The 22410-nt window shown below is 40.5% G+C and overlaps 2 protein-coding genes across 11 annotated transcripts in view; one reads left to right on the top strand and one right to left on the bottom strand.

Moving 5' to 3' along the window:
- The window catches only part of IFTAP (intraflagellar transport associated protein), a 39312-nt gene extending 18768 nt beyond the window's left edge, over positions 1–20544 (bottom strand). For 3 of the 10 annotated variants that reach the window (XM_056493284.1, XM_056493286.1, XM_056493287.1), the window contains exons 1-2: positions 20411–20443; positions 9433–9588 (exon numbers count right to left, since the gene is read on the bottom strand). In XM_056493284.1, the coding sequence (XP_056349259.1) occupies positions 9433–9541 (109 nt within the window). In that variant the 5' untranslated portion in view covers positions 9542–9588; positions 20411–20443. Of the gene's footprint in view, positions 1–9432; positions 9589–16386; positions 16462–19987 lie in introns of all 10 variants that reach the window. The other 7 variants (XM_056493278.1, XM_056493281.1, XM_056493279.1 and 4 more) reach the window with 5 other exon arrangements.
- A 288-nt stretch (positions 20545–20832) lies between these two features.
- Positions 20833–22410, top strand: part of RAG2 (recombination activating 2) — a 2689-nt gene continuing 1111 nt past the window's right edge. Inside the window, 2 exon segments of the mRNA XM_056493303.1 lie at positions 20833–22178; positions 22180–22407. Coding sequence (XP_056349278.1) covers positions 20833–22178; positions 22180–22407 — 1574 coding nt within the window.

Below are 22410 nucleotides of genomic sequence, written 5' to 3'. Positions count from 1 at the left end.
GTTATTTAAACATTATGCTGCCAGCCTTGAGCACAGTCTCTCAGGACCAGTAAGAGGCAACTTCAGCTACCCAAAGCAACTACTGACACCTATAGTCTCCCAATGCATGCATCACATAACCAGCTCCTTTGAAGCAGCAACTGTAATGAACTTCGAAAATATTATTTAAAAAACCACACATAAGTTGTTTTGAAGTTAAAGTAACTACAATCTGAAGACAAGACAATCCCAGGTGTATTTCTTTGACAGAGTTCTGAATTTCAACTATTTCTGTCCTTACTTTTAAAAGAGAAGGGGAAGAAGGAAGGATCCCATCCAAGCTAGCAAGAGGATCATTCTGCCTTTCCCCTGACTAAAGTAATAATTGACTCATTATTCACAGTCACAGCTCTCAACCAAGATCCTGTTGTAGAACACTGGCCTTCACAAAATGTGATAAAAATCAAAAATAAGGGATACAAACACAACAAAATGTAGCAGAGGAAGAAAGCTGAAATGATATAAAGATTCACGTATTTATTCTGCAGACAGATTCTGTCTCACTTTTTAGTCATTTCACTGTCAGTATCTTAAAAATGAAATAACAAGCCAACTTAGGTACCTAGAAAAGTACATCTGAGTCTCTCAAGAGCAATATCCATCATAATTGTGTGCCACTAAGAGTATGGTGCAGACTTCAGAAACATGTTTCAATCAAAAAGGATATCCAACTTGACAAATTTTTTTATCTCCTGCTATCTATCCCCTCTATTGCCTAAAATTCTCTCTGTCTTCCAATTTGGACAGGAATTGTTTGAGAATGTCTAGTGATCACCCACATATTTCAAAGGATAATGGAGTCACTTATCACAAAACCAGAGAAGAGAGCTACCTGTATTATCAGGAAAAACTTACTGTCAGTGAAATCTCTCAGATGACATAGTAGCCCCAGAAGAATGATAAAATTCTCATGGTCTAAAGCATTTCAAAGCCAGACCAGACACAGCAATCAATAACACACCATAGAATATCTGGCTAGGGATAATACACTGGACAAAAAATTCAAATTACGAGGTACTTCCTACCTTTTTTCAATTGGATTAATTCTTTTCAAAAACAAAAACTGGTTGAGATTTAGAAACAGGCCTCTTTAACTATAAAACATCAACAACAACAAAAAAATCATACAGCAAAGCTACTATTTTAAGTTCCAATTTACTTTTTTGTCCTCAAATCCTGAACTGAGGGCCAGCAGAAGGCCTATGAATCCCTCAAATCTTTTCCAAGTTATGCTTTGATGGAAAATCTGGAATTCAAATATTACAGTGACTTTCTGCAGAACTCCTGAACAAAAAAAAAAAAAAAAAAAAAAACAACAAACTATTTTACTCACAGTATCATAATAACTGTCTTGAACAGAGGTAACAAGTACAAATGTCATGTTCATTCACTTTCTCCATTCTTCAAACACACCATCAGCAAAGATTTTAAAACAATGAAAAATGCTGTCACTGAAATGTTTCCATAAAATATCACTTTCACATGCTCACAAGGTAGTAACACACTCTAGAACTACCTGCACTTTCCTATTTGCAATTATGTAAAACATTGTACAGTGCTGCATTCATTTACCATAAATTACAAGCTGTAAGAGGAAAACAAGAAATTTTAAGGCTGAAAATCCAGTTTGCTGAGAAGATAATTTTTAAAACTGCCTACTAATTTTTGTTAACTCAATCAAAGCAGCTCCCACATTTTCTGCAGTAACCCTACCAAAATCTGCAGCCTCCCTATGCTTGTATGTTGTCCTGCTGGGAGTACAACATAGTGTTTTAAAGTTACTTAGCCTAAAAAAGCCATTCTGATTTATGTTAACCAGATACCTTTCTGTTTCCATGTGTTATTATGTATAAATTGCTGTAAATCAATGCAGTTTGTCCGACTTTTCAACACGAGAAGTCCAATTATCCATTACAGCATGTAGCTGCAGGATTTCAGTATTAGAGTCCCATATGCCTGTCCAAAATTAGGACCAATTCAGGTGTAACTCAAGCACCTAAACTTCATCATGTAGTCCTGTTTTAAGAGTCTAAGGGCTCAGCCACCCTAAAAGGCAGTGGCTGTTTTTTAGATGTTGTACCATATCTGCCCCCACTCAGCATCCAAACTGTCTATCCCATTAATTTTTTAAATTCCTCTAAGGTCCATTCCAATCTTACTCCATCAAAATCCACACTAATTTTGATAGCAGCAATCTCACATTAGTACTGAGCAAGCAGAACTCCTTTACAGGAAATAACTTGCCTAAAACATTTAGCTTAGTGTGCAAATTAATATTTGTAACACAAAAATTCAGCTGGTCCAGCCTTTTCCCCTAACATCTTGGATCTTATCCTGATTAAATGAGAAATCCTCAGCACAAAGTATTGTTTAGCTTTTTATTTCCCACTTCAAAAAAGGTCAAGTTTTACTATAATCAGTAATATGGGCTTGGTTTTTTAACTTAAATTTACCCATTTCTTAAGGAAATCCCACTGTACTATCTCCTCAACTAGGATAAATACATATTCCATGGACTGGGACAAGTAATTTCAGTGGGACTAATTCTAACCTGAAAGGGTGAACTCTGAAGCCCCAGTAGTTACTTTTGCCTGCCATTTTTGGATACTTATTGTAGGATGTTTAAAAATAAGTCATGAAAGGACTTTTTTATGCGCTCCTTCAGGGGAAAGATGAATGACTGCTATTCTCAAGTATATTTCAGCTACTCTCACAGACCTGCTCTAGCTTAATGTACAGCAATACTTCTCTAAAACTAACTGAGCTCCTAATTTTCAAAAGTTTAGCTGTTTTTTTATTGCATCAGTATCTCTCCCTTTGTACTTAATGGAACCTGTGTGTTCTGCTTCCATGCAGTGTTTATCTGTATCAATATCTATGTCTCTGTTGTGCTTTTGATAGTCTCAGTGTTAGAAAAAGGGCAGTATTTCCTGTTTATTCCTCATTCACCCCATCTGATCATTTAAAAATTCATGATTCTTTCACAGCTCAGCAGTGCTGTTGCTGGATACCTTCTCCATTTGAATACTAATGCTGTCAGTTAAATAACAAGGCAATCTTGCACTTCATCATTTCAGTAGCTTGTACAAGCAAAATCCCGTTTCTTTCAACAGATGTAAAAGAAATCCAGACTTCTTTCTGAGTTTGGGTTATACTAAGCCATACTTTGAATCTTAGCTAGTAAAAACAGAATGTATTTGAGTTTATTTCCTAAATACTTGTTTTTTTGTTTGGGGTTTTTCACAGTCAAAGAAACGGCAAATTTGCTAAAGTTCTCCACAGCACAAGGAAACTACATTAAATACATATGGGAGCACTTTAAAAGAACATGTGATGTACTAATAAATCAATCTAGAAGACTCTATTTGTGCTTGCATCCTAGAAGAATTCAGCATTAATAGATGAGTAGGTAAGTGCTGTAAGAAACAAGCAAATTGTATATAATTAAAAGCATCTGACATCTTCATACAAAGTACTCCTTTCTTAACAAGCAATATAAAAAAGATGACAGCAGGTGGGAACAAAATAAAATGTCATAAAGCCCAAGAGTTTTGAAAATGCTGGGTTTTGGACATTATAATCACAACACTGAGGCATTCCTAAAAGGCCTGACTTTTTTTTTTTTTTTTTTTTTTTTAAGGCAAATACCTACTTTCTTGAAATTAGGCATTTCTATTTAATTTTATACTGAACATTGAAAAGTATCCAATCTGACAAAGTGTTCAGCACTGAATTGGAATGAGGTCACTCGACCTCTGTTTCTGGTTGTCCTGTTGAGTCACCTACACACAGCTCTGATCTCTGACATTACTTGCTTTGTGTCATTGCCACATGTGGACAGAGGGTCTCCTCAGCTCACTGCAATACATGAAACTAAGCCAACAGCTGCATTTAGTGCATTCTGATGCCTTTCTAGACAAGGTGATGAGGTACAGCAGAGTTCACTCTGTGTTACTGCATTTTATATTGCTAGAATTCAATCACTGCCAATATGCCACTGTAGGACAGAACCTCTACCAAAATATCCACAGCAAAATTACAAATTATTTCCCTTTCCATGCTCTAGAAAATCTCGGTTATGCAAGAGAATGAGAATACTTTTCTTTTATCTGAAACACTCTTCAGAAATTGTTTAGTAATAAGAAAAGAGCAAAGAACTGCTATTAGGGAAGCACTACTATTCAATGGCTGTTCAAGTTTCCAGGAGTCTGAGTGCCTCTGTACTTATCTGGTTCTGCCACTGAGCTAGTGTGCAAATGCTCAAGTCATTTCCCTTCTTTATGCCTGTTTTTTTCTGTCTATACAATTGAGATGAACTATCTTGCACAGCAAATACCAGGACAAAAAATATCCATAAAACAGATCAGTTATTATTATTTCAAAAATAATCTATTAAGTTTGCATCTCTGTGTCTGGGATTTTTTTCTATATTTAGGGGCTCTCTATGGTATTTGATTTTATGATCAATAGAAAATTGCAAATTTTGTCTCCCAACCAATTCTATCAAATGATCCAGCAAAACATATCAATAAAAAGCTCTGAATTGATGCTGTTTCCCTATTTCATGCCCTGTTTAAGTTCCCTGGGGGTGACAGATTAATTTAATTAGTTTTACTGAACTGTCTAGTTGCTTTTATTGGCAAATCTACTCATAGGCTGAAATTTCTCTTGGGGTTAGCATTGTCCTACTGGTCCATTTTTTAAATAAAAGTGCATTTACTGTCACTTATATAGTTCTCTGCTATGCTTTCTGCTGTGAAGACTGACATTTGTAAAGTGCCTTCACTGGCACTTATAGAGGAAGTTTAAAGTTGTTTTTCCTAAATGTGGTTAAAGTAAAAAGGAAGCAGACAGCCACAGTCAAATGGACTGCGAACTGAATACCTTGCCCAGATTTCACAGGGGAATTAAGTTACTCTGAGCACAACACAGAATATGGCTCTTGCATGCCACCTGTAAGCACAGAAGTCATCTGTCTCTTCCAAACTTCCTCCACTTGACAGTTTGCTCAGCACAGAAGCACCAAAACAAAGCACTGAGGCCACGAAGTTTCAATCCAAACTTAGATGGCCCTAATCAAGGTCCCTGGATTCCAACACACTGCCAGGCAGTGGGAGGTGTATGAAATAGAGCAAAATTAACAGCAGGAATGGAATTCATTTAATCCTGGTAGTCAAATGCCCAGAACCATGAAAAAAATCTTAACTTGGATTTGGGTGAGAATTGTATACATGGCAGCATTTTCCTACCCAGCAGAATGATCCCTAATCCCATTCTTTTTAGAAGTGGGACAGGAGTAATTTAAAATCTAATGAAAATTTTGAAGCTTGGAACATTTGGGGGTTTTTTTCTGCATTTTTTGTACAAGGTCAAATGAGATATTTTATGCTCCAATGAATTTCCCATTCTTCCTCTGAGTTAAAAAAATGAGCAGATGCTGCCTTCTGATTTTGAGCATTGTAGCTCAGCACCAGATTTCAAACACTCTTCCTAACATTTGAAAGAGGTTTTTGTCCTCTGTGGCAATTTTTTTCAAAAGCAGGGTTGAATGGATTTCCATGAGATTTTGTCCGAAGTTTTTTCAGGAAGTGTGTAGTTCTGAACATACAGCTCATGACCACATCTACAGAAATCTGTATCATCCACTCCTTTGTAAATTCAGCTCTTCTGAGGCTCCTTCAACTGCAAAGCTTTACAGTGAGTATGAAAGATTTCATCTTTCTGGATTGTGCTCTAATTGCTAAATTACATTCCCATGGGGTCACCAGCTCTGCCACTTATATATTCATCTTGTTAATATTATCCCTATGACAAAAAACACACTGTGGATACTCTAAATAGGAAAAATAAAGAGACTTAACTAGAATCTTAACCTAGCCCTCAAATGCCCATCCATTACAGAATCAATGAAAAAGCTTTTTAAATTTTTCCATTTACAGAGGAAATAATCCTATAATTTTAAAATATTATTTATTTAAGATATATATGTCATGTTCTGTTGGAGCAGCATGTTTAAAATGCTGAGGTCAGAGTTTTAAAAATATTTTTATGTATGTTTATCCATTTTCCATCAGATCTGTAGATGTGAATTAGCAGACTCACTATAGGGTTTACTTGTTAATTAGTCTATGAACTCTCATTTTCTCACTGCATCATAAAAGCATATTTTAAAAAACAGAACCACTGGGATTTTTAGGAATACTAAAATCTGGAAGATTAAAATCCCATATCAAGGATGTAATTTTATGGTCCAGCTAAGTTATATCTATCTCTGTGTTAGTTAAACCAAATACACACCATGAAACAAATTACACAGAATTTAGAAGGACTTATTTTGACTCCAGATCTTGTTCTATGTGAACTAAGAGAGTATCTTTTCAAACAGCACACAGAAGAATAGAAGTAGTCAAAGGCAATATCACACATTCAGATACAATAAAAAGACAATATTCTAAAAATGTGATTTTCTTGATTAGGATATTAGCAATTCTTGAAAAGCCAAATTGAAATCAGGAATGTAAAAATTCATGAATCCTGTTTCCTACATTTGTAAGAATGAAACTACACTCTCAGCAGAAGGTCCTAATGTGTTCACAGGGGGTCACTCCAAAATATCTATAGCCTCAAAAGTTCTTTTTGCCTAGGCCAGAACAGCCAAGGATGCTTGGGTCTTTCTACTCAAGGTACATTCTTTACAACTTCACTGTGTGTAAATTTAACATATGAAGAAAAATTTAAAAATCACTAGGGTATCAGATTCTTATGAGATGCTTTCAAGAATAACATAGAAACTTCAGCTGAAAATATCCCTGCATTGCCAACTGCACACCTAGTACAAATTCATGCACAAGTGAAAATCACCTTCTGTAAATATGTTACTCTGTGAAATCAATGGGATCCAATTAGTTTTGTGTGTTTTCTGTTTCCAGTGTTATGACAGACAAAAATCTACCAGATGACAATGTATGTGTTATGCTTTAAGTAGAATTTTTGCAGGTCATTAGTTTATAATGCAAACCAACTTGTTGGGTACTTTTAAAGGAAAATGAGAGTGGGAGAAAAACAAGGTGAGCTGTTCATACCATCATAAGAACCTGCATTTGTAACCATATGATTCAGGTAAAGCTCTACCTTTTCTATGATTTTAGTGGCAAATGCCTTCAGTGACAGTGAAAGTGACTGAAATAGATGCTGAGGCTTTTTGCAAGTAGCATCATGATATGCAGCATGCTCCTAGGATAGGAGCTATCCCCAGTGTATCAATCATACATAAGAAAACCAGAACCAGATTTTCAATCCTCTTATCTCATCCCCCAGTGGCTCCTTTCTCTTCTATATTTTACAGGGAGGAGAGACAGAAAGTTGCCACAAGATTATTTCTGTGGCAGCTTCAACTCTCCCACTGGTTTTCTGCTCAGTGCTTGTGACTGACACTTAGTTCTGCCTGAAGGATAAGGACAGGACTGACTTCTGAGCACCAATCAATGGGCATGCCACATGCTGTAATTGAAAAATACAGTTCTTCTACAATAATATGAGGACATCACTTTTAGTGCAAAGCAGTGCTAAAGAGAATTGTGAGTAATATGTAGCTTGAACTTATTTTTAAGGCACCTAAATTAACATGGTTAAAAAATGTGAACCTGATCTACAGAATTGGAATTTTGCAATTCAGCAACACTCAGCTCAAGGTTAAGCTCTACTTTTTATTTCATCTGCAGAGCATGAGATCTTTTCAGCCTAATCATCTATCTGGTGTACCTTCACACAAGTTACCTGTTAGCTTGGCACAGGATGGGTCAGGTTGGAAGTGACCACAGTGGGTCACCTGGTCCAATCTCCCTCCTAAAGCAGAGTCACCCTAGAGCACGTGGCACAGGAGATCTTGAGCATCTCCACTGAGGGGGACTCCACATCCTATCTGAGCAATCTGTTCCAATGCTCAGTCATCTGTACAGTAAAGAAGTTCTTCCTCATGCTCAGGTGGAACATCTGTGCATCAGTTTCTGCCCATTGTCTCTTGTCCTCTTGCTTGGCACCACTGAGAAAGGCCTGGCTCCATCCTCTGACACCCTGCTGCCTCACACTTACAGACATTGATAAGGTCCCCCCTGATTTGTCTCATATTGAGGCTGAACAGGCAGACTGTCTCAGCCTTTCCTGATCAATGAGATGCTCCAGTTCCTTAGTAATCGCTGTAGCCCTCTGCTGGACCTGCTCCAGGAGCTCCAAGTCTCTCTTGTCCTGAGGAGCCCAGAACTGGGCACAGAACTCCAGATGTGCCTCCCCAGGGCTGAGCAGAGGGGCAGGATCACCTCCTGTGACCTGCTGGCAATGCTGTTCCTAATGCCCCCCAGGATCCCATTGGATCCTTGGCCACTGCTGGTCATGGACAGCTTGTTTGCCACCAGCACCCCCAGCTCCTTCTCCACAGAGCTGCTTTCCAGGAGCTCAGCCCCAGCCTGTGCTGGAGCAGGGGGTTATTCCTCCCCAGGAGCAGGACCCTGCACCTGCCTGTGTTGAATTTCAGAAGGTCCCTCTCTGCCCATCTCTCCAGCCTGCTGAGGCCCTTCTGAAGGGCTGCACAGCCCTCTGGGGTGTGGGCCATTCCTCCCAGCTTTGTGTCTGCAGGGAGCTTGCTGAGGAGGCCTCTGCCCCTTCCTCTGTGTCACTGATGAATTCAGTAAACAAGGCTGGGCCCAGTACTGAACCCTGGGGGACAGCAGCAGTGACAGGGCTCCAACCAGACCCTGTGCTGCTGATCACGACGCTCTGGGATCTGACACTTGGCCAGTTCTCATCACACCTCACTGTCCATTAATCCAGTCACACTTACTGAGTTTGCCTACAAGGATTTGTGAAGGACAGTGCTGAAAGCCTTGCTGAAATTAATTTAGACAATATCTGCATCCCTCCAGGTAGTTGTTTCATCATAGAAGGCAATCACTTTGTAGAAAGCACACACACAGGCACAGCACAGTGCTGTAAAAGTACCTGTAAAAGTACCCAAATTGCAAACTCCTAATCTCAGGCCATCTCACACTATTAAGTACTTTCCTTAGGCTCTTCTTTTATGGAGACTTCTCAAGCAAAACAATGCAAGATGTATTTAGGAAACATCTATCCTTCCAAACACTGCATGTTCTCCCCACCTCCCTAAAGCAAGCATAAATGGCTAACCTCCTGTAGGGAGGGACACAGCAGCCTGGGAACCAACCTGCAGAAAGATGTCCTTAGGGTTCCCACTGCTGAGTGGAAAACCAAAAGCGCTACAATGATTATCCCTTACGTCACAAAGCAGGTAAGTAGCACAATGACACGAAATACTACTGCTTCTATTTTACCTTTCCTTCCATCTGATGTATCTAACAGGAGATTTGGGAAAATACATACCTTTCAAAAGATATGTGAAAGTATTTAGAAACTCTTCATATGACTGTTCATGGCTATTAATAAATTGATCAAGGATGCTGTCCTTTAACAGTTGCTCTCCCATGATCATCCACACCTTGAGAGTTGAACAGATATATCTGTTTTTGTAGGCTGCTTCTGCAATAGAAAGAAAAGAGCTATATATATCTGCAGGCAGAAAACAAATCAACAGAAAAGTCCCTAGTATACTTTTTATATATATATATATATAATTTTTCTCCTTGTGAAGTCCTGATCTTGTCAGTGGAACTTCAGTCAACACCTCTCCCCAAATTCACATGGACATAGAAATTTTAAGTACAAATGGAGAAATTGTGATCATTTATGTTTGAAATTTATGACATTGAGTAATATGGGCCACAGAAGTACCAACTTCTCTTGATGTTGTTCATTCCTTAAGCTGTCCTTCAACCCCTGCCTTCTTTGCAGAAACAGTGACACCTCTCACCAGCATGTTGTATTTAACAACCAGGACACATCTGTACATTCAAACTTTGGACTGAATCCATCACCTCCAGGTGCACCGCTCACTGCACCATCAAAGACTCAGACTCCAGAAACTCAGATTTTGGACCACATGTTAAATCACCTGAGTGTGTGTGTGTGTGTGTATGTGTGTGTGTGTGTGTGGCAGCACACAGGACAAGGAGAGCATGCTGGAGCTGAACAGCCATGCAGGAATGTGAAGACCACTCTTGAGAAAGAAACAGGTGCTGAGAGCTGAAGGAAGGAAGCTCCACTCTCCAGTCACACAGCAACAGCTCTGCAGCCCACCTCCATCACTTACCAGACTCTAAAGGTAGTAGTGATTCTGAACAGCCCCCAGTGAAGCCTGATGAAGTTAATCTTGCCCTAACTCTCAAAATCTGTGTAAATGCATGTTAACAGCTGCATGATGCTGAACACTTACACATATTACTTGTTTTTTATACACACAGGTCCACACTAATAGAATCAGTTTGCTCACATGAACCTGATCAAGATGCAAGAACACATTATACTCTAAGTGCTAGATTTGCATGTGTTCCTCTGTTTCCTCTCTTGATTTACCACAACACCCATAAATGGATTTTGGGGATGAAAGATTAATTCTTCAGCAAAACTCCAATGATACTAAGGAAAGGCTGCCAACCTGACCCTGAAGTTAAATAAGATTGAAAAAGAATTGTTTGGAGACCAGAAGGAAAAAGAAGCATGACTTCTAACATAAATCTCTGATTTTGTTCCATTGCCTGCTTCCAAGGAAGACTAATGTTCTGAAGATATCAAAATACACACACACCCACATGACCTAAAGTTTAAGTTTTCTAATGTTTCACAAAAATCCAACCATTACCAATCTCTCTCTGGACTGGCCAAGCAGAATAGCACTCACCAGACTTTCAGAGTTGTTTATGTATACTACAGGGCTTTGAGAGGTAAGCAGTGCCTTCCATTCCTTAAGTTCTTCAAACCATTACTTGAAATAGTGCTGTGATTTGTAAGGTTACTCTAAAAGAATATATATCATCAAGAAAAAATTAATAACTTTTTGTTTTTCTTTGGAGTCTGGCGTCTAAGATCTCCAACTCCCCTACAAATGCTAACAAAATGAACTTTAAAACATCCCCAAAAGGAAGAGCAAACAAATATTATTCTCAGTAACAGATTTAAAAGATTAGTCACCAAGAATTTAAATTATTTTAAAACAGGTTAGTGGAGGGCTGACAGCAAATCTTAGATTAATTCACTCTAAAATGCTCTAGGAAACTAAAAATCTAATATGAAATTTGGGGGCATATTCATACCCCTAACCAACTGCCTTCCCTGTGAAAACCATGCCCTACAGCCACCAGATCACCAGCCTGAGATTCAGCACCCACAACAGGTGGTACCAAAATCATATATCTCAATTCTTACTCTGCTGTGCAGCTTCTACCTCCTACAGAACGTGGGAAACTTCAATTCACATATTCCCTTACACAGCTGTTATTGAGGTCTACAGAATCATCTCCTCAAGGAGAGGAAAAACCAGCTAGGTCCTAATGAAAGCCTAAGTTCTGTCAGAAACAACAGCCTCTCTCTCAGACAACAGAGGGGAGAGACTGGCAGCCAGAACTACCTGTTCCCTGTTTCCAATAATTTTCAAGAGCTGCCTGGTGCTCCAGCATGGCCCTAAATAAAAGCAAATGCATAAGATGGTATGTGGGGAATACCTACTTTCCCTGAAACTGAACATATGGTTAGGTTTGATGGTAAAAGAAAGGTGTTCAAAAATTTATCTCATCCCATCAAGGCTTTGGTATTTTTCATCTTCATTCCACTTTGTTTTCTGCTGCTTCACACCTAGTTTATTCCAGATTCTCTCTTAAACGATCACCACACTGTGTCAGTCACAGAAAAGTTTCATGAGATGAACAGCTGAAACCAGGCTGACCAGGAGACTCTCATCTTTGCTAAGAAGCTAACCAGTAGATTCTACATAAGTAAAAGCCTTCAGCAATCACAAAATTCATAGCCTCAAGGCAATGAATTCTTTAAACTATCCTGAAAAAAAAAAGAAAAAATACACAATAATGGACTGGAATCCTCCACAATTTATAAAATTGATACAATGACACTTCTAGGAATGAAATTACTGCATTTTTCTGTTAAAGAATAGGTATTACTAAAATCAAAAACTTAGCTTATTTTTTCCCTGAAGGAATCAAACTAACTAGGAAGTGTCAAGGAAAGTAAAGCAAGGGTATCTGACCCTTTCCTTGTGCTGGCTTTGGATACTTTTAGAGTCAAATATCAGTAAGTGATGCATTTAAGCAGCAACTATGCTTTCTTCTTTTTGCACTTCACTCCTGCTTACCCATCCAAATTACTTAAATGAGGTTTCTTGAGGCAATCACTCATTAAGCCTTGCTGATCATCAGCAGATTGTGCAAAATCAATTTTATTTCTCAAAATGCAGTCTTCTGAGCAGTTTAAGACAAATGAGAAATCTCTGCATTGAATCACAGAGGCAGGTCAAGTAAGTATTAGCATGATTTCAATTATACAGTGATTAATTCTACTAAACAACAAAATGTGGAATATAAACAGCCTGGTTTACGTCGCATTTTTAATGCTTTAAGTGCTTTTCTTTAAAATATAATAGAGGCAATGAAAGAAAAATCAAGATTATTATATTTTAAAAGGAAAGAGCAGTAAACGGTCTCTACAAACTCAATAGAACCTTATGTAATTTAATTTTTCAGGGAAAAAATCTTCACTAGCATTTCTGGCATAGGTTCAGGTGAGGTTTTCACACTATGGATTTGCTCTCCTACAAGTCATTCTCAATTTTTAAAAAAGGCTGATTGATAAATGGGGGTTTTTTATAGCTCACCCATAGATTCATGGAAAATATCCACTAGGTACACCTGTTATCAAGATTTTATAAAACATGTCTGCAAAAATCAGATTGAACATAAATACACAATTTTTAAATCTCATACTCTGTTACCACTGCACAATTCCCCATCTTTTTTCCCTATAGAGCTATCACAGTAACTACCCCTTTAACAAAATTTTTACAGCAATGGAGAATGAGGCAGCAGTTTTGCAAAAAGAATGAGATTTTAGCAGACAAGTGCACTCAGAATCAATTTAAGTCTATCTAGGTTTTGGCTGCTCCCAAAAGGCCACCACCACCTTCACTTCCTCTTCACCTCCTGGTTTACCACTCCAGTCCATCTCTTGGGCAGACAAAAATAAACTACCAGTACAAAACCTGAGAGTAAACAGAGCAAATGCATATACCCTGTTTTAAAGATATATTTTCCAATCTGCCTTTCAGCTGTCCGATCGTGACGCCTGTACAAGGGGACAGTGGGAATGTGTGGGCAAGGGAAGGATGCAGGATTGCCCCTTTGGCAGCCTGTCATAGCTGCTTATGCACCATGAAAGCACAGCCTCATCAGACACAGCCTCCCAAACGAACTGGAAAGCTGTGCCTCCTGCACGCTGCAGAAGCAGCTGCCAGCAGGGCACTCCTGCACCCACCGAGCTGGAGCCTGCAGTGCACGTCTTCACCCCAGGGTGCACAGAGCCAGGCTAAGCTGGAACTCCAGCCTGTCCTTAACAAGTGCCTGCTGTTAGCTCTGGGCCGTGGCTGCTGCCTTAGCAAACAGCCCAGGATGGTGCTTTAGAAGTAGGCCAGGTGAAAGGTGTGATTCTGGGAACTCCTGCTTGAGAAAGACATAAAACACTTTGAGTCAAGCAGCTATCCATTTTCCTGAAGGCAGAAAACTGGCTTCTTCTTGCCTAGACATCTGCAACTCCACAGCTGCAGAAGAAAGCCCTCTCTGCTCTACTGTCCTGCCCTACTTTCCTCCCTCCTCCTCCTCCCTGCTACCACCACCTGGGGGGAGGCAGAGCTCCAGGAGCAAACACAGAGGCACCAAGTTCTGGCCACAAGCAGGTGCAGGTCAACCCAGCTGGAGGAAAAAAACAGAAGTTACAAAAGGACAAAAACTTTCAGATGAGGTTCCTTCCAACATGTTGCAATTCAATGTGATCTACGACAGCTAATCCTGTTAAATCAACTGGATGTTTGCCATTGCCTTCAGCAGGAGGCCTTAAGGGCACACACTTAATGCATCAGCAATCCGTGTGGATGGGAGCTGCATCTGCTTGCCTGAGTGCATTACTGAGCCTGAGAGATGACCTTTAGATGGACAAAAACATGTGCCTCTCATGCCTGCCTCATATGAGATTTTAAAGGATATATCCAAGGGATTTAATTGCCATCAAGCATATTGATCCTGTTGGGTTTCAGAGCTATTATGCCAGTCCCATACCTGAGCAGAAATTTTTTTAAAATTAATTTCCAATGGCTTCAAGAGTACTGGTCCCTTTAAAGACAACCTGGAGACCCATGGCAAGGGTAACATTTCGTCCAAACTGCAGCAGCCACTGCCCCCTGGAATGCATTGTCCAGGATCTGACAGTCAAAGCACAGCTGGATTCAATCAGATATTTTAGATAAGCCCTCCAAATAAAGCCCTCTCCCTCACAAGTTAAATACTGTTTACTGTCAGTTTTAGATGAAACAGAAAATTGAAGACTGTAGGATGCTGAACTCCCTGTGCCCTTTTTTACAGGTTTCAGCCCGTGGGTCCTGGCTAAGTATCCAGCATATTTGCATTCTGGCTGGCAAAACCTACATAAATAAGTAAGGCATCCTTCCCTTTCCCTGCTGAGCTGGAGTGCATTACTGCAACCCACAGGAAGCCAGCTACATTTCAGCTCAGAGATGACTGTGTTTTACTGGCAGAAAATATGCTGAAAAGCCTGGAAATATCTCAATGCAATTTGGAATGATTTGGGATGAAGAAGATGCAAACAATATATTATTTTAAGAAATTAATTGCAGAAGATGAAAACCAAGTGAAATAGAGCATTTCTGTAACAGCTGAAAACATACCACCTCTGTCAATGTTATTAAAATAGAACTTGTGAAGGAAAAGTCTATTTATTCCTTTTCACATGGATTCTCTGCCAGTTAAATTCAGGATGGAAATCCAAGATTTTCCTGCTATGACCAGGACAGCTTTGAACATAATTTCCCTACCTTGTCAATACATTATTCTGAAGCTATTTGCTGCAGTTTCTCCAAAGCACTTTATCATTGACAGTAAGAGACCATGGACAGATCATGTCCTCATCCAAAAATGACATGCTGTTGCCAAAAACCTTTAATTTCTCCATCTCCTCAACCACAATAACTGGAAAAAAGATTTCTAAAGATAAGGCATGTCAACTGGTATAAAGAGCCTAAAATGAATGTAAAATACTAAAGTGACACAACTGAGGGACTGGATTTTTCACTTAAGTATTAGCTGGGTTGGGGTTTTTTTTTGCTGGTAGATCTTTGACCACAGACACAAACAAGGGTCAGAACACATCAAACACTTAGACAAGAAGCTGTCAAGTATTATCTAGGCCCTACTGAAAACACAAATAAATGCAACCTGAATGCCCTTACATTCAGGGGAAGTTCTTCAGCATTCAACTCTGTATTACAGTTCCCTTTTATCTTTGTTTCAGTAGAAAAGGCCCATATGGATGCTACAGGGCACAGTGCCTTAGCACTGCTGTATTTCAGATGAGAAACATCACCACATCCTATCTGCATTACAGTTATTCAATGTCTCAAGACAATTTTTGCAAACATTTGGTGTGTTTGCTTTGCTGTACTAATCAAATTCCATTTCAAGTTCCTTCTATTTCTATTCTCACAGCGGTTTCAAATGGGAGTTGAGATATTTCTAAAACACTGTGCAGCAGATGTTGTAACTCAGGAGTGGGTGAAGCAGGGCCAGGAAAACAAAAGCAGGGAGCTATGAAGAGTAAATTGTTTTCCAGGTTTTTCTGTTTATTTGTTGTGGTGTGTTATGCAAGTGACTTATCCTCTGTGCCCCAGCACTGCTAGCTGTTGAAAGGATATGTTCCCAGTGGATTTCCCAGCGTCTCATTATTTGTTGTTGGAGAAAAGCACTGTGAAACTGATGAAAAATGCCACAGAAGGATGCAGTTTTATTAGTCTTTCAGGGTCTGATCAGAAGGCCACTGAAGGAGAAAAAAAGACATTTCTAATTACTTCAGTGGACTTTGTTGGACTTTTTAGTCAGCCCTCACTCAGTGAACTGCATGCATTTGTCATTTCCTTTGCTCTGTTTCAGTGTCATTGCCTGCTAGAAGCAGAGCATTCCTGGGGAAAGAAGTATGCCAATCAGCAAGAGCTGTTTTCTTTTACTACCTATTGAAATTATTTTTTAACTCAAAATTTATTTTAAACTACATTTCAAAATAACAGTGAAAAATTCTGAGGATGAAAACAGCGTAAAAAAAGTTCAACCATAAAGAAGCTTATGCTGCAGATATTCACAACCTAAGATGCACCTGCTGTCACTCAGAGCTTGTTCCACAGCAAAGAGTTAAAGCTTCTGGAGGCTGGTGGGTTTCTTGTTGTGCCATCTGAAGACAAGAGAGGAAAGGGAAAAAAAAACAGTCACAGCCAGTTAGCCACAGCAGACTGAGTTCTCAGGAGCACATCTGCAAATTAAGCAGATAGATCCCCTCCATCAGGCTGTCTCTCCATGCCACGAGCCCTCTGTGCTGTCACAGAAGATTCCTCACGTTGCTCACATTTGAATCCTAATTACACAGAAAGATTACGGAGGACACAAAAAACTGCTATCAGCCAGGTATGTCTAAATTACTGTTTTGCCCAAAGCAAACTTGGTTGATACACTTTGCAAATGTTTTGAGAAATACTGTATAAAAAATTTCCCTCCTTAGACTTCTTTATGGAGGACTTCAAACTTCTCTGTGTGTCAGGATATGATTTTGATTGTGGAGAATTTGGAAACAGCACTTGCTTTTCAGGGGTATGCTCTTCCGTTTTGGAAATGAAAAAAACAGAACTGTCAGAGAAAAAAAAAACCGCAATACTGCAACATCAATTTAATTCTATAATAGTTATCTGTGTTCATGCCAAAATAAGTGCAAACTAATTAATGGTCAGCAATGGGTATTTACCAGCTGAGACTCCATGTTATCCTGCATTCCATTCTCTCAGTGTCCAATCAGTACAGCTCAAATATCTTATTTTTGTATAAATGAAGAAAGGTTCTTTGTGTTTGCTACAGTTCATAAGATCAACTCATTTGTCATTCATTACTTTGCAGCTTTCAAATTACTGTGAAATTATTACAAATACTACTTTCAATGTTGAAAAATATGAGATGTCACACTAAACAGCAGCACTGATTAGTCATTGTTCTCCTAATTAGAATGTTTTTGTTGCCTAATTGGGTAACAGGCAAAGCACACAGGTGAACAAACCATTTGTGCATAGGGTCAAAGAGGACAGTAAGTACTAAACACAGTTTGGGAGTGACTCAGTGCCTAAACACTGTCATCTAGTGACATTTCATAAACCCTAGATTTACTAGGATCTAGGACACAAATCAATGGGAGACTTGCTTCCACAGGAGAAGCTAGAAGACAAGGAAGACTTTCCAAAGGTATATGAAATTTCAAAAATTGCTGTTTAGGTCACTCAGTGGTACCCGTTGTCTTATATTAAAATATGTTCATCCTGTACTTCTCTGTGAACACCTAATATGACAAAAAGATGAACCAAACAAAATTGTAACTATGTCCATCTATTCCCATAGTAAGCACATTTCAAATTACATGAGCTAGTGATTAAAAAACACCTTCTCTCTTCATTTGATGCTTCTATAAATGTATCTCCCAATCCATCTATCTAAATCTGAATTGCTTATAATCTCTTCTTGCCATATAAACAACTCCTACCTGAAAAACCTGCTCAAAAAACTGTTTGATTTTAAAATAAACAGGGGGAGAATATTAGTTTTTTGCTTTCTGTTAGCTTAACTTCTAGGTCTCTACTGTTTCCCAAATAGGGGGCTTATAAAAGTAATGCTGAGATTCTCAATTATTTGTATAATCCTTACAGTTTAACTTTTTATAAAAACACCAAATATGATGAAGCACGACTCCAGTCATCATAACTGGTAATTGTTTATGTAACACCCCCCTTCTCTTCTTATTTGTCTTTACTCCTTGTAGTGTCTCTTCCCCAGTATCTTGTGTTGCACCACAACAAAGGCATTGGTCTGTTTCCCTCTGTACCAGCTGTAATGCCAACCCACCTCCAGTTTTGAGCATAAAACCACAAAAAGCACTTTAAACTCTTTGCTTACAAGGTTAGATCTTTTGGGTTCCCCAAAGCTGTTCAGGGTTAGATGAGCCATGGCCCAAAGGAATCAGCAGTATTGGAAGGTTAGAGTTGGAGTTCAGCATAGCCAAAGAGCAACCACACTGTATTGACACACTGTAATTAGCAAGACAATACACAGAAATCCAAAGCACTTCCAGCCAGTGGCCAAGGAGCTCCTTCTGTCCAAAAATCTCAGAGAAATATGCTCTCCATTACGTACTGAACTGTTTGCTCATGTAATGTTCAAGAAATATTACGAGATGACAAGGAAGTGTATTTAAGTGTTCTTAACCAGCATGTTCTGTGTGTCTATCAATCAATTTGCACTGATCTTTTCTCCACTCTGTATCTTCAGATAGTAAACTCTTCAGAACTGAGTACTGCTCAATATTTGGGAAATAGTTTGTCCACTGTGGACACTAACAATTGCCCTATTTGGAGGTTAAGTGTATGTAAAAATATAAGATGCATAACAATATGTCAATTAAATTGTTTGCCACTTTTAATACTCTCTTTAGACTTTAAATATAAACCAGTCAAACTTAGAACAGGAGTAGTACAAGATAAGAAACTCTCATTTCCTCATATAGAACCAAAATATTCTTTCAGCATCTTCAGTATGGAAGACATTTTACTTTTCTGAAGATCCTGTAAAACCAAAGAAGCTAAGTAACTAGACAATATGAAAGAAGAGTCAAATGATGCCTAATAAAGCAAGCCTAACTTAGTGCAAGCTCCTCTGATGATACCATTTTTGAATGCTTGTAAGAAACAAGCAGCAGATTCCTGTTTAGCATATCACCTGAAGGTAAATAACTTCATAAGTCTTTCTTCATGCATAATAAGGACAAAACCTGCTGTGTATACCGACATGCTCGGAAAGGGTTCACTAATTTAATTAACTTATAACCAAAGTTCACCCACAGTGCAGTACTTCTAAAAAGAAATCTAAATGTAGAAAAAACTACCACCTTCAGGGCAGAGGCATTAGGCTACACAGTGAACAGAACTCAACTCAACTTTGGATGATTCCACAACGTAAGACAGCCATTCCATGGACTGTTTTTTTCAAAAACTCAGTAATGGCTATGCCTACCCTATCTGTGTGCTCTGGCCTGTAAACATCCATCACCTTTGAAAAACATTCCATGGCAGATAAATCCCTATTTTAGCACAGCAGCTCCTGTAGCAGTCTGCAGGCAGGCAGTGCAGCAATATTGTACAACATGGCAATTGATGTAGTCAGAGTCATCAGTTCCCTTGTTTTTACAGCAGCTTTTCCTCTACACAATGTTGTTCAGATCCCCCGGGTTTTGATGTCACTTAACTAGAAGACACCAATCCTGCCTTAAAAAAGAAACCCTATGTGTCTGTTTTTGTTGTCACAGTAAAATGAAATTCAGCAACAAGAAAAACATGAATCCTAAGATTAAAAAAAAAGAACATAAAAACAAAAAAAAGTGAACTAGGTTTTAAAATGCACGATTTGGTGGTTTCTTCTAATATGTAGTTCACGCCCTTAAATTCTGGGGATTCGGCAAAGGCAGGGACAGAGAAGTTGGATATTTACTAAAGGGCACAAGTCTGCTGTCACCAAAGGACACAATGAATCAGTCACTTATTTCCTCCCTAGTGCCTGTGCGCTCCAAAGCTCTTCCACAGTCAATATCCAGGCTCATTACACAAACTCCTTTCCATCTTCAAGATGAAAGATACACTCTACAAGTGTAAAAGATACCCCTTGAAACCTACTCGTGAGCAAAGCGCGGAGACGAAAGACAAAGGCTCCGAGCCCCGGCACCGGCAAGGCCGAGCTCCCGAGTGGGCTGTGAGCACCAGCCGAGGCTCACCCCGCACCGGGCCCTGCACGGCTGCACAGGCAGCGGCACCGCCTGCTTCCACAGCAGCAACGCACCCTGACGCTCTCCTTGTACACAAACCCGATTTCTCCCCGTAAACAGACGGGCGGTGTTAGTTTCCGCGCGGGGCAGGTTCCCGGAGTCTCCTGCGGCCCCGAGCGCCGCCGGACGAGGCTCCCGCACTCGGGCCCGGCAGCCGGGAGGCTCCAGCCCGGCATCCCCGGGCGACACACGGGCAGGAAATCCCGGCTCGTGGCAGCTCCGGCGCTGCTCCCCCGCCGCCAGCAGACCGAGCCCGGCCCGCGGCCGCACTCACCGCTCCCGGAGCCCGCCGGTCCCGCTTGCCCACGGCCGGGACGAGCCGAGCGGGCCGGGCCGGGCAGCAGCGCGGACTACCGGCCCCAGCAGCCCGCGGGCCCGCGTTCCGGGGAGCGCCGCGCCCGCCGGAGCCGCTGCAGCGCCGGCCTGCGGCCGTGTCGGGCTGATGGGCCCGCTGCCGTGTGTGCTCAAACCCCCCAAATACCGCGAAATAGTGCGAACCATGGCATGGATCGTGCTGTATGCATATCTTGAGATGCAGAAAAGCGTGTCTTTGCGGGTTTCAGAGAGTGAACTGCTGCAAAACTTCCATAGGATTTGTTAAATAATTGTGATAGTATCTCATCCATGTTTGATCTGTTTTGTTTTTTTTTTTTTTTTTATTTTCTCAGCCGCGGTATGGCACAGTCAACAGACAAAATGTCGCTGCAGATGGTATCCGCCGTCAGTAACTCATCCTTGCTTCAGCCGGGCTTCTCTCTCCTGAATTTTGATGAGCATGTTTTCTTCTTTGGTCAGAAAGGATGGCCAAAGAGATCCTGCCCCACTGGTGTTTTCCTCCTCGATATAAAGCAGAACGAGCTCAAAATGAAGCCTGCCTTCTTCTCCAAGGACTCGTGTTACCTTCCCCCTCTCCGCTACCCTGCCCTCTGCACGCTCAGAAGCGATGCAGGGGCTGATGAGTACCAGTACATCATCCACGGTGGTAAAACACCCAACAACGACCTTTCTGATAAGATTTACTTTATGAGTCTGGTAAACAAAACTAGCAAGAGAATGACATTCCAATGCATTGAGAAAGACCTGGGTGGAGATGTCCCTGAAGCTAGATATGGGCATACAATTAATGTAGTTCATAGCCGGGGAAAAAGCGTGGCTGTTCTGTTTGGAGGGAGGTCGTATACTCCTCTTGCACAAAGAACCACTGAAAAATGGAACAGTGTGGTTGACTGTTTGCCATCTGTGTTTCTCATTGATTTTGAGTTTGGATGCTGTACATCATACATACTTCCAGAGCTTCAAGATGGGCTTTCTTTCCACGTCTCAATTGCCAGAGATGATACAATCTACATCTTGGGAGGACACTCACTTCAAAATAACACCAGGTCCCCCAACTTATACAAGCTAAAAATTGATCTGCCCCTGGGCAGCCCGGCTGTGACCTGCACCATCCTGCCAGGGGGGATATCAGTCTCAAGTGCTATAGTGACCCAGATCAGTGACACTGAGTTTGTCCTTGTCGGTGGCTACCACTCAGACAGCCAGAAACGGCTGGTGTGTAACACCATAGTTCTGGAAGACAGTAGGATAGAGATTGTTGAAAGTGTGAGCCCAGAGTGGACACCAGATATTAAACACTGCAGAACGTGGTTTGGCTGTGATATGGGTAAAGGGTCTGTTTTGCTGGGCATTCCAGGGGCCAACAAACAAATAATCCCAGATGCAAACTACTTCTACATTTTGAGATGCAAAGGGGCAGAAGAGGACAAGGAAGAAGAATTGATAACACAAATTTGCAGTCAGACATCAAGTGAAGACCCTGGAGACTCCACTCCATTTGAAGACTCGGAGGAGTTTTGCTTTAGTGCTGAAGCCAATAGCTTTGATGCTGACGATGCTGATACTTACAATGAAGATGACGAAGAAGATGAATCAGAAACAGGCTACTGGATCACCTGCTGTGCCAGTTGCAATATTGACATTAACACCTGGGTCCCTTTCTATTCGACGGAGCTCAACAAGCCTGCAATGATCCTGTGCCGGCGGGGCTGGCCACTGGGTCCACGCGCAGTGTATGGACCTCTCAGAGACCATGCTTCTGCGTCTCTCCGAAGCAAATGTCAAGTACTTCTGCAACAAGCACCTTGACCTTCACAAAGGGCTGCAAACTCCCCAAAAGGTGCTGTGCCTGAGAAGGCCACCCATGAAACCATTGCGCAGAAAGAGAGCCATGAAGTTACCGACATCAGCGAAGAAGTCCTTTCTTCGGAGGCTGTT

This window comes from Oenanthe melanoleuca, chromosome 5 (assembly GCF_029582105.1).
Source record: "Oenanthe melanoleuca isolate GR-GAL-2019-014 chromosome 5, OMel1.0, whole genome shotgun sequence".
NCBI lineage: Eukaryota > Metazoa > Chordata > Aves > Passeriformes > Muscicapidae > Oenanthe > Oenanthe melanoleuca.
The sequence above is the reverse complement of the archived record's forward strand: the minus strand, read 5'-3'. Positions and strand labels throughout refer to the sequence as shown.